At 54.2% G+C, this 11,616-nt stretch overlaps 1 protein-coding gene across 1 annotated transcript in view; it reads left to right on the top strand.

The window, feature by feature from the left end:
• The window catches only part of URB1 (URB1 ribosome biogenesis homolog), a 74,594-nt gene that overhangs the window by 57,333 nt on the left and 5,645 nt on the right, over positions 1–11,616 (top strand). The window contains exons 28-34 of the mRNA XM_030888661.2: positions 248–311; positions 2,850–3,021; positions 3,687–3,789; positions 6,853–7,013; positions 7,504–7,615; positions 9,437–9,543; positions 10,261–10,404. Coding sequence (XP_030744521.1) covers positions 248–311; positions 2,850–3,021; positions 3,687–3,789; positions 6,853–7,013; positions 7,504–7,615; positions 9,437–9,543; positions 10,261–10,404 — 863 coding nt within the window. The remainder of the gene's footprint in view (positions 1–247; positions 312–2,849; positions 3,022–3,686; positions 3,790–6,852; positions 7,014–7,503; positions 7,616–9,436; positions 9,544–10,260; positions 10,405–11,616) is intronic.

Raw genomic sequence — 11,616 nt, 5'->3', positions numbered from 1 at the left:
CCTGGGAGCGTGTGAGTGCGGGTGTGTACCCCTGGGAGCGTGTGAGTGCGGGTGTGTACCCCTGGGAGCGTGTGAGTGCGGGTGTGTATCCCTGGGAGCGTGTGAGTGCGGTGTGTACCCCTGGGAGCGTGTGAGTGCGGGTGTGTACCCCTGGGAGCGTGTGAGTGTGGGGTTGTGAACTGTGTGTGAAGACCATGTGGGAATGTATAAAGGACCCAACTCCTGAACGCCTGCGATTGCCTCCCAGACCAGAAGCTTTTACTTCTCCTCCGGGCGTATGAAAAGAACGACCTGAGCCTCGTCAGCTTCAGGTGAGCACCGGTCCGGAGCCTGGCGGACACCCTGCAGTAAGCCGCACTTGAAATGGTCTCTTCTTCCTCTTTGGTTCCGGGTCGGCAGGAAATCTCCCAGCTCACACACCGGCTGCTGTGTAGGCTGCCCCTGGTGACAGGGACCGCCGTGGCCCGGGTGGCCTGATGGGCATGCATGTGTCCAGGTGTGCCCCAGATTCACTCCAGGCTGGTGGGTCTGTTTCATTGTGACTTTTCTGAGACCCTCTAATTTTTACTTGGCTTTAGATGGCAATAACTTGTGAGCTGCGGGCTTGGGGGAGACCAATGAGGCATGCTGACTGAACATTAGTTATTGAATTCTCCTTCCTCACCTTGCTTGTGAGGCAGTCTGTCTTTCTCCTTGGCTTGCTCTCCCCTGGGTTCTCCCAGGCTGCACCCTGGACTCCAAAGAGTTGGGGCTGATGCCCTTTTCTGAGGGCACTGCCCCAGATCTGAAACTGTCCCCTCTCTCTGGGTGACAGGGTTAAAGGAGGCTTGATCGAATGAGCACCTTGTGGAAAGCATTTTTGGATTGTCCTCTGGCTGCCCAGGCTGGTCTTTCAGATCGGCACCCTAATGCCATCAGGCCCAGTGTAAATACAAAGGAAGGGTTTTATGTGTTACATAGGAAGCGAGCTCACTGGGCCGAGAAAAGCCACTTAGGATGCCTCTAGGGGAGAAACAACTATTCCCATTGCAAGGTATTTTTCAAAGTTGTGTTTGTAGGATACAATCTGTATTCGCTCAGAAATCCCCCTCCAAAAAAACAGGTGAAAAACAAAGACATCTTCAGAGCTGTCTAACTATCCATTGCTGCAGGTGAGCACCCTCCAGCTCAGCGATGAAAGGTCCCGTGGCTGGTCTGTGTAAACCCAGTCAGCTGCGAGGTGACTAGCTTCAGCTCCCAGGAGACAGTGAGGGAGTGGGGCCCACTGGGCCAAGAGTCAGAGCAGCACAGCATGTCTCCTCAGCTTGAAGTGAGGGCCCTCTGGTACCCTCAGGGAAGAGGCAGGCTGCGCTAGGGGAGTGTGCTGCCAGCTCAGTGGCGCTCCGTAGATGGGTCCCTCGCCTGTGAGCAGTCAGCTGTCTGTCTCCTGGAAGCCATCGTCAACACCCTCTAAAGCAGCAGTTCTCAGCCTGTGGGTCGCAACCCCTTTGAGTATAGAAAGACCCTTTCACAGGGGTCGCTCGATTCATAACAGTATCAAAATGACAGTTATGAAGTAGCAATGAACATAATGTTATGGTTGGGGGTCCCCACAACATGAGGAATTGTCTTAAAGGGTTGCGGCATTAGGAAGGTTGAGAAGCACTGCTCTAAATGATCATTCACTGCTTTAACTATAACTGTTGTCTACTTGTATGGACAAGCCTGTATTTAGAAAATGTTCATTCAATAGGTGTTTGTTGAGCACTACCTGTTTACAAGGCGCTGTGCTCAGCACTGTGGGGGTGATTGAGAGGAACCAGACAACTCCTTCCCTCCCCGTCCCCGTTCCCCCATCCCCTTTCCCTTTCCCCCCTCCGCCTTTCAGGGTTATGCATCTCACACAAACTTCACTCTTTGGATTGGAGTCTCATTCAGCTGTATGGGTGAATGGGCTGTTCCAGCACAAGGCTGCTTCTGGGGGTGGGGTGGGGGGGGTGTGTGTGGGGGGAGGGCGGTTGTGGGGGGGGCATGAGGGAGAAGGACGGGGAGGAGTTGGAGGGGAGTGTGGCCAAGGAGCCCAGGGCACCGGTGGCAGGTGCAGCATGCAGGGCGGCTTGGAGGTGGGAGAGTCGGGACCCTTCAGGGAAGGGTCAGAGGGTGAGTGTAGGAAACAAGTAGAAAGCCAGCCATGGTGGTTCAAGGCCCCGAGTACCAGGGCAGAGCATCCCCCTGCGCAGAGCCTGAGAATGGCAGCACGCAGAGAACTGGCAGATATTTCAGGCGGAACAGAGCCCTCCCCGGGCTAGGCCTTGAGACGACATCTGGCAGCAGTGGGAGGGGATGATGGCTGAGGGCATAAAGGAAGAAACAGGAGGGCGGCCTGCGAGGGGTGTTCTGTGGGCGGCCGCAGTTGGGGTGGGGTGGCATGGGTGGTGGAAGTTGCAGCATCTTGGCATCCCAGGCAGGCCTCTTTTGTCCTGGCCACATGTCCATGTGGTGGCCTGCAGGATCATGGAGCAGTCCGGGCCCTGCAGTTGTGGCCTAGCATGACTTCAGAGCCAGACTTCCTGAGCTTGGATCTCAGCCCTGCCACTTCCCAGCCCAGTTCTGTAATAGAGACGAGAGTGGCTACCTCAAGGCCTTCCTCTCTATGCAGAGGGCTTAGATTCACGCATGGCACAGCACATGCCTCTTGGAGGTATGGGTGTCTGCCGTTATCACTGAGGCTGTCACCCCCGGGCCCCCCAGCTCGTGTGGGGAGGGATAGAGCCAGCCCCAGGTGTCTGCTTGTGACTTCAGAAGTCCGGCCCATTGCCGTGGTCATCAGTTCTGTTCCCGTGACCGTCAGCTTTCCCCTCTGGCTCTAGGGTGCTGTTGTGGGGCCCAGCAGCTGTGGAGCATCACAAGACCTGCCGGAGCCTGGGCAAGTCGCTGTGGCAGCAGCCGAGTGTCGGGGACATCCTCCGCCTGCTGGATCGGGACCGGATGATGAAGACCATCCTTCATTTTCCCCAGAACCGGAAGCTGCTGCCCCCTGAGGTACAGCACGTGCTATTCGTGCCTCCTCAGGCCAAGGGCAGAACGGTCAGGGTGGAGAGTGGAATCTGCTTCTTTTTACTTCAAAGAAGCCCTGGTAGCGCTAGGGGTAAAGCATTGGGCTGCTCCCTTCAAGGTCGATGGTTCAAACCCACAGAATGATGAGGTTGTCTGCTCCCATGAAGGTTTACAGTCTTGAGACCCCAGCAAGCAGTTCTGCTCTCTTCTCCAGGGGCGTCACTATGAGTTGGAATCGACTCGATGGCAGTGGGTGGGGTTTTCCCCAAAGGGTTCCAATTGCACCCTCTGCTTAATCACGCCATTCAACACAGGCATTGCTTTTCTTGATGCAGCTTTAACTTCCGGTGTACAATTCCAGCCGTGGTCGAGGACTAGCCCTTCATATGGTCATCACCGGGTCTCAACATGATCAGCACTGGCCACGTGTATTTCCCAGAGTCTACTCTCCCCAGATACTTCACAGCAAATCCCAGACACGTCCTTGTGTGTACCAGTGCCTGCTGTGTTCCTTTACGTAGAGAACGCATTTTCATACTCTTCTGAATATTTGAAATACTACAGATTGTAGAAGTAGTGGGTAAGCATTGGTGTGGTACTGTATTTACGCTGTTGATTACGGCATTTCTGTGTGTCTGGGCCTATTTCAGGATGCACAGGAATCAATATTTAAAGATCAGAGCATGGTGGACCTCAGTGACCTTTATGACCCCTGCTTTCTGCTTCATCTCTTCAGCGAGTTGACGAGGCCAGGTAAGCACAGCCTTCCCGTGGTGGGCGCGTGTTCCTGCTGTCCACAGTTCAAGCGCAAGCACAGAGACTGCATGAGGGTCAGTTTCTTATCAAGAGGCAGTTAATTCTTGAGACAGTGAAGCTCACCTGTTCTTTCCAGTGGCTTTTGGTAAAATAACAGATAATGGTTTGAATATGCTTTGATTTTTCAAAATGTTTACAATTTTAAAACCTGAACATGGCCTTGTTCTTGATGTTTTACAAGACAGCCTATGAAGTTGAACTATGTGATGGTTAAATAATAACAAAATGAGAGATTTTATCCTTGAGAATGAGTCAGAGCCTGCTGAGCCTGGCTTTTTCTTGGATTAGGGTATATTTTAATATTTTTAATACCAACACTCCCTGAGAGTGGGAGTTTTGGTAGATGACTGGGTAGGGGAGAAAGAACAACAAAAATTCTGTAGACACTTGAAAATTTTTTGCTTATATTGAGTGATCTGTAGGTTTATGTGGTTGAAAGCATTCTGAGTTGTATATTCTTGCTGATTTTCAATTTTTCCGAGCTGGATGTTCATATTTTTCTCTCAGTCTTTAGTGTTGGCTCCAGCTCTCATCTTGATTGACACTGTATGCTGTTATCAAGCCTAGGTTTTCTTTGCCAGGCAGCAAGGGACATTTCCTGCAAATGGCAGATAGAGTAATGGCAAGCCCATATCTTAGTTGCCCTGATGAGAGCCTCAAGCAGCATATTAAGTGAGGCTCATCGAATGCTGTGCGGACCAGGATGCTCTTCAGACACCCCCCCGCCCCCCCCCCCTGACAGCATCTGTTTCTCTTCAGACATGAAAGTAGGATTTCCACAGTCTAAGAATACTGTTTGCTTGCCATTGTGTAATTTTTAGTGAATATTCACAAATCCATTTAGTCTGCTTTTCTTTCCTCAGGAGAAGTTTTAGGAGGCAGAAAGGAAAGCCTTCTAAAATATTTAGTAGGAAACCCGTAAAATCTGAAGAGAATGCTCTTCGTAAAATCTTGACCGTGTTACGGGCTTTTGTTGTTGGGGGTCAAGGCAGAGAAAGCCTCTAAAAAGGGAAGCGGTGAGCGCACTGGTGCTGCTTGACACCGGGAAACATGCCAGCACCGTGCTCTGTCTGCCACCTGAGTTTCCCAGCGCGACCTAGCGCCAGTGTTCCTGCTTACCCGCCTGGTGGCCGAGCCGACAGAGCGTGCTGGCCCCGTCCCGAATAGGATGTGTGACAGCTAATAGACGGTTTACACGAGAATTACTCACAGGGAAGTAGGAAGGGGAAAAAAAACCCCAAGAACTTAAGTACAGAAGTGGATAAGGAAATAGCTAACATTGAAGAATTATGAAATATCTTTTCAAATATTAGAATTCTGCTCTGTGTGATCCAGAACGAGATCTGGACAAGGAAGTATTTTCGTCCCAAGTGGTAAACACCAAGACTGCAGAGCATCCTGGGCAGTGTGGGCTAGATTCATTACACTTGAATTAGGTCAGGAGGCATGTTACATGTTACTTTATTTTCCTAAACATGCACTGTGATTCTTTTCCCTCCTGCTTTTGCCCTGGAGGGTAAGTAACCATGATCCATATTTTCAGTAAACGTGTATGGATGCATGGCTTTTTTGGATACTTCCTCAGAGTCTCTGGTATGGCTTAAGTTTGGGTGGGACTGCCCCTCAGATGAAGGAACAGGACACAACCAGCAGTTCCAGGAACCTTGTCTTAGTCAGAACCCCGGACTGCCACTGACCAGGAGTGTAAATCAAAAGGGCAAATGTAGGTCTGGTATGCCCTGTGCATTCTGTGTATCAGGCTGCATGCAGCCTACGCCCTATTCCTGCGATTCCGCATGCTGCCTGGTGACTGAAGTCCCACCGTGTGCTCTTGTTTGCTGCACGGTAACCCTGTCTCGGTAGTGCTAGACTTTTTGGAATCCTAAATCAGACATTTGCTCTGTTTGTGCCTGCCGACCGTGAGGTCAGTTGAGGTGGCCACAGCTTGTGTGTGTGCGTTGAATCAGTCTTCAGAGAAACTGCCTTCTCAATGGCTCCACTTCTAGCCTTGACTGAGAATGGGCACCTGTTTCCTTAACCTTACACTTTCCCTGCAGCGAGTCCTTGGCCGAGATAGCGGGACAGCCAAGGTTGTTAGGGATGGCAGTGACAAGTGCCTTTTCCACAGCGAGGTCTTGTCCTCGGCACAGCTGGGCCAAGATCTTCAGCTCCCATTCGCGTGTGACGCAGAGCAGCCAGCCCCGGAGGCCCACCTGGGCCTCGTCAGCGGATGAGCTGTGGAGGGCACAGGCGTTACAGACCCGCTCCTGTGCCGAGCCTCGGCCTGCCGTCCGTCCGCCCGCCCACCTCGGGGAAGCTGGAGGACAGTTTCTGGGTGCTCAGCAGCACACCCACACAGCCCCTGCACCCCACTAGAGCGGGCAGTTTTTATTGTCCTTCATGGCTCGCGCTTTTGCCATTTTGATCTGAAGGTCTGCTGTCAGAAGGCCAAGCTTCTATTTAGGGGTCCCGAAAACAAAGTAAATGGCATTTATAACTATTTTTAAGTGCCCTATTATATTTTCAGCATCCTAAGGACTGCTCTTTCCTGTAAGTCTTACAAAGCCAAGCCCTCTACAGAGTGGCAGAGAGGACCGTTAACACGACGTCTGGTCTCTTCATGGACATAGGGAAAGTCCATGTGTCGTAGAGGGTGGCAGTGATTGCTGAAACATTCCAGCCAGCCGAGGACTGGCGATTTCTAGTGAGAGTATAGTGAACATTTAGGCAGTTCTTTTTATCTCATATGTGTTCTATTCACAAGTGTTTTTTGTATAGGTGGAAAAAAAACCCAAACCCACTGCCATCAAGTCAGAAGTTAGGGTGAGCTGGAGAAAGACGTGCTCTTGGATCAGGTTGGGTGATCACTGGTGAAACAAGGAGAGCAATTTAATTCTCCACATTGTTCAAGCACCACGGGAGTGTGTGTGTGTGTGTGTGTGTGTGTGTGTGTGTGTGTGTGTGTGTGTAACTAATATGCCTATGTTTTACTGCCTCTAGAATTTGTGGTGGATTGCCGAAAATTTTTGGACTCGAATTCTCTGGGTCTAACCATCGCGGCCCTCAGCAGCTACGACCCCAAGATGCGGGCTGCGGCCTACTATGTGCTGGCAGCCTACTACTCGCAGCTGGAGGGGGCACGGTTCCGAGAGCAGGCTCAGGTAGGTAGGTGAGAGAGGGACATGCTGCCGGGCTGCATGGGGGGGCCTGCTGGGCTCAGAGCGCTGGCTCCCCATGGGGTCTGCAGACACTGGAGACCCCGGATGAAGAACAGGTCTGTTCCCTTTCAGGGGTGAAGCAGAAAGGTTTCTTCCCATGTGGTGGGTAGATAGCAAAAGGTGATCCTGGTTGGGCATTTCTTTGGTCTGAGCTGCTGCATGGAGTGGGAGAGGGGGGTGGATATGCAGTAAGACACACTGAGCTCAGACATCCAGGCCTGTGGGGGTGGAGGCCCCTGGGCAGGTTGGCTCCTCGGCCTGGCGCAGGGTGCCCCCTGCCCTGGGTGCACGCCTGCCTCCTGAAGGAAGGTGAGTTTGGGGCAGCGGCGGCCATGCAGGGCCGTCCCTGGGGTGCGAGCAGGGCCACATCGTGCACAGGACAAGGCCGACCACAGGTGTCTGGAAGCAGTCCCCTGTGTCTCCCCGTCTCCAGCTCCTCTACCTGTTGGATGTCGTCCGGAATGGGATCCGCTCACAGAACATGCGCCTCACGTTCTCCCTGACGCTCTTCATCGCCAAGGCGGCCCTGCAGATCCTGAAGCCAGGTACCGCTGCCGGCAGTGCTGCGTGTGGGACATGGGCGCTGAGGAAGTGTGCCCTCCAGGGGGAATTACGAGCGCCTGAGAAATGGGGTGTGTCCAAGGTCAGAGATGGGGAGCCAGCCAGCTGGCCAGCAGCAGAGGATATGGCGCTAGAGGGGCCGGGCAGACTCGCTCATGGAGCGGACGGGTGGGTGGAATCCAGGACTTCGTGGAAGGCGCAGAGCGGAACACGGTGCGTGTATGGTCAGGGTGGGGGGGGGGGCGGGGCGGGGATGGATATACAGTACATCCTCTGCCTCCCCTGGTTCCACATCTGCAGATGCATCTAACTGCAGATCAAAGATCTATGGGGAAGGAAAAAGCAACTGAGGTGGCGAGAACAGTTCCTCAAATCTTAAGGTGCAATGAGAATGTTCTCCGTGTGAGGTCCTGTCGGTAAGGGAGGAGCCTTCTAAGTCGGCCACCGGAGGCTGTATGCAAATCCTCCACCATTCTTAGGAGGGGCTGTAGCAGGAGCAAGGCCATAGGGGTCCTGGAACCCCTGCAGACACTCAGGGATCTCTCCTCGTAGACAATCAACAAATAGCATTGGAGTGAAAATCCAGTCTGATCCCAACTGCCTGAGGTCTCTAACCCAGGACCCGGGCCAGGCTGCTGTCTGTCTGTGCAGGCTCTGCCCCTTGTCAGCTGGGCGACGCAGGGTGGACACATCTCTGTCCTCCGTTTCCTCACGAAACAGGGTTGATGGTGCCGACACCCCCACCCCATCCCCCAAAAAAGAATTGCTTATAGTCCTGGCAGGAGCCTGTCCCCAGGGACACCTGTCAGTGTTAGCTGCCGCCGCCACCATCACCACGGCCACCTCTGTTATCACCCGCCGCCGCTGCTCCATGCTGAAGAGGTGTCTGCAAGCTGGTGTGGCCTCACCGGCCCGCTGGACAGCAGCTGGCTGTGAGTTGAGGAGTGGAGTGCCCTCTGGCAGCCGGCACCATGACGCCATCTTTTGATTAATAAGGAGGGGCACAGAAAGTCGGGGCCCCAGGGACCACAGGGCTCTTTCCATGTAGATTGGCGATTTTTCAGGTGAGAAATCACCTGAAAACCTCTGGGGAAAACACTTCTCCAACTGAGTCGTCCCCCCGCCCCGAGTCCAGGAGTTACTCCCGGGTCCCACAGTTAGAGTGCAGTCGGGTTGTGATTAGAATTCAGATCCTGATTTCCACCGTCTTCCCAGGCCAGTTTCTTTAAAAGGTTTCCCTTCATCTTGGAAATTTGGGAGGAAAGGGAATCATGTCACTGTCTGCAGACTCAAACACACCTGGGCTGGGAAAAGCTGGAGACTTGAGACCATGGTGCTCTGGGTCTCAGCCCCGCCCTCCTGCCCTTGCCACTGGGCATGGCTCTGTCCCACAGCAGACCCCCGGGCTGGGGGTGCGGGGTGCTGGAGGACGCCGAGGGGGCGTGTGTCTGCCCACACCAGCCTGCTTGCATTTGCTGTGCTGGGTCATAGCACGTGGTGCCCCAGTGTGTGCCTGTGCAGCCTCTGCTGTGGCGGCATCTCTCAGTGGGTGGCTCAGAGCCAAGGCCACTCTGCACCCACTGCTGACTGAATCTCTGCAGTCAGACGGCCCCTCAGAGAGGGGATGCGCACTCGTACACACACAAGTGCAGGATCCAATTACGGCGTATAGCTGTATTCCAGTTCTCAAGTACGAATCCCCTGGGCATGGGTGTGCAGACCCCACAGGGACCGGGATTTGTGGGTTTCTGCACACCTGCCAACCTGGCGGATGCCCGTCTGTCTGACTGGTGCTTTGTCCACAGAGGAGCACATGTACCTGAAGATCAGCAAGTTCCTGCTATCCCATCAAGACCTGAATATGAACAAAGTCCCCGCCTTCTACCAGTTCTTCTACAGCTCCGACGTCGAGGTACTGCTTGTACAGCCCTCACCGCCTGGCAGGCCTCGAGAGCGCGGGCCAGACGCTGTTTGTGGGGGGCAGTGCTGCCCTGGCACATCAGGCACAGGCCAGGTCCTGCCAGCGAGCTCTCAGCCTTGCCCATAGACGTGACATGCTTTTCATGGAAGCCTCTCAGTTGTAGGGAGATTCTCAGACTTTGGCGCATCTACTTCCAAGTTCTAAGGTTGATGTCATTTGTGTGTGTGTGTGTGTGTGTGTGTGTGTGTGTGTGTGTGTTCCATCACTAGCAATGAAATAGGCTTATCTGGAACACCTGCCTTGGCTTAATACAGCTCAGCTCAGTGTTGGACCTTGACCTGGTCCTCTATTCCTAACAGAAAAAATTGCACCAAAGGTGAGATTGAGGATTTTTTTATAACAAAATCAGAAATAGAGGAGTTTCCCACACCCCCCAGTGATGCAAATAATTAACCGTCTCAACTACCAACCAAGACTAATGTTGGATGGTTGAGTCCACCCTAAGCCCCCACGGAAGAAAGACTTGGCGATCTGCTTCCAAAGGCTGTGCCATTGAACACCTTACGGTGCACAGTTTCACTATGACGCACGGAGGGACCCAGGAGGCACAGTGGCCTGATGGCAGCCAGCCATCAGAAATGGGGCCACGCTGGAACCCATGTCAACACTGGAAAGCAGGTAACCCTGTCCTGTCTGCTTGGGTTACAGCAAAAAACGGAGCAGGAGTGGGTGCTTGGCCTCCTGCGGCAGGGAATTCGAGACAGGCACTGCTACGAGCTGTACGCCAGGCAGGGGATTCTCCACGTCATCCTGTCCTTCTTCAACAGCCCTCTCTGTGATGACGTGGCCCAGGTACGTGCTGGCTCACAGCTCACCTGGGGCGGCGCGGCTTCTCATTCTCAGGGTTCATTTGTTACTCCAAACCCCAACCATGCTCACTGCCGCCGCATGGATCCCGACTCCTCGTGAGCCTGTAGGACAGGGTAGAACTGCCCCTGTGGGTTTACGAGACTGCAGCTCTCTCCGGGAGTAGAGACCCTCGTCTTTCTCCTGCAGAGCGGCTGGTGGTTTTGAGCTGCTGACCTTGGGTTTAGCAGCCCAACTGTCACTACTACGCCACCAGGGCCAGTCCATTGTGGATTCTGACCCCAGCCTAGACCCAGCTGTTGGCCCAGTCTCCTCATTTGCCTTGAAGTGTGGCTTTCTCTCTGGGACTGTGAGGTGCCCTCCACGCCTGCCCTGTGGCTGCTGTGTCATCGGCACCATGCTGTTCCTCCTCTGGTGGCAAGCGCCTCCCCCGGCAGCCCTCTGTCCACGTCCCACCAAGAGAAGGACCTGGTCACTCCATACTCACAAGCCTCTGGAGCTGGCTAGCAGCTCTCCAAATAGATCCTGCCCAACTCATGATGGAGGGGCCCCAGTGGCACCGCGACTTAAGCATTAGGCTGCTCACCACAAGGCCACGGATTCAAACCCCCAGCTGCTTCACCAGGAAGATGAGCCAGCTACTCTGGTACAGGCTTGTGGCTTCGGAACCCGTGGGGGCAGTTGTACTCTGTGCTCCGTCCTGTGTCCCAGTGGCTGCGAGTCGGCGGCGGAAGGCTTGGTTTGGGTTTGGTGGTGGCTCAGGCCCTCGGGGCCGCCAGGATTCAGCCAGCGCTCAGGCCTGGCTGGGAGTTCACACTGACTGCCCCGGCACCCTCACTGCTGGCTGCTGGTGTGTGTGCTGTCTCCGTGCTGCCGTGGGTGGCTGCAGGGAGGACGTGGGGAATGTGTGTGGGGTGTGGAGTAAAGGCTGGCCTAGTGAAACGAGTCGCACCAGGTGAGCGGCAGTGTGAAGAAAGTGAACTTGGGGTATGGTGGGTTTGTCTTCATGAACTGTGGGATTGTAAAGCACCCACTTTGCCGGCTCCTGGGCAGCTTTCCTGGGGGCAGAACAGCTGCCAAAAGCTGCTGGCCTCAGACGTGGAACTGTGTGCCCCTTTGGCTTGGCTCAGGCTGCTGCTTGGGCCAGCTTTTTACGGTGGGTCACAGGAAGCGGGGACCTCCCCGGCCGGTGCGCTG

The sequence above is a fragment of the Echinops telfairi genome, unplaced genomic scaffold, assembly GCF_000313985.2.
Source record: "Echinops telfairi isolate 266 unplaced genomic scaffold, ASM31398v2 ScPeMD7_7469;HRSCAF=8507_0, whole genome shotgun sequence".
In the NCBI taxonomy this organism is placed as follows: Eukaryota; Metazoa; Chordata; class Mammalia; order Afrosoricida; family Tenrecidae; genus Echinops; species Echinops telfairi.
The sequence above is the reverse complement of the archived record's forward strand: the minus strand, read 5'-3'. Positions and strand labels throughout refer to the sequence as shown.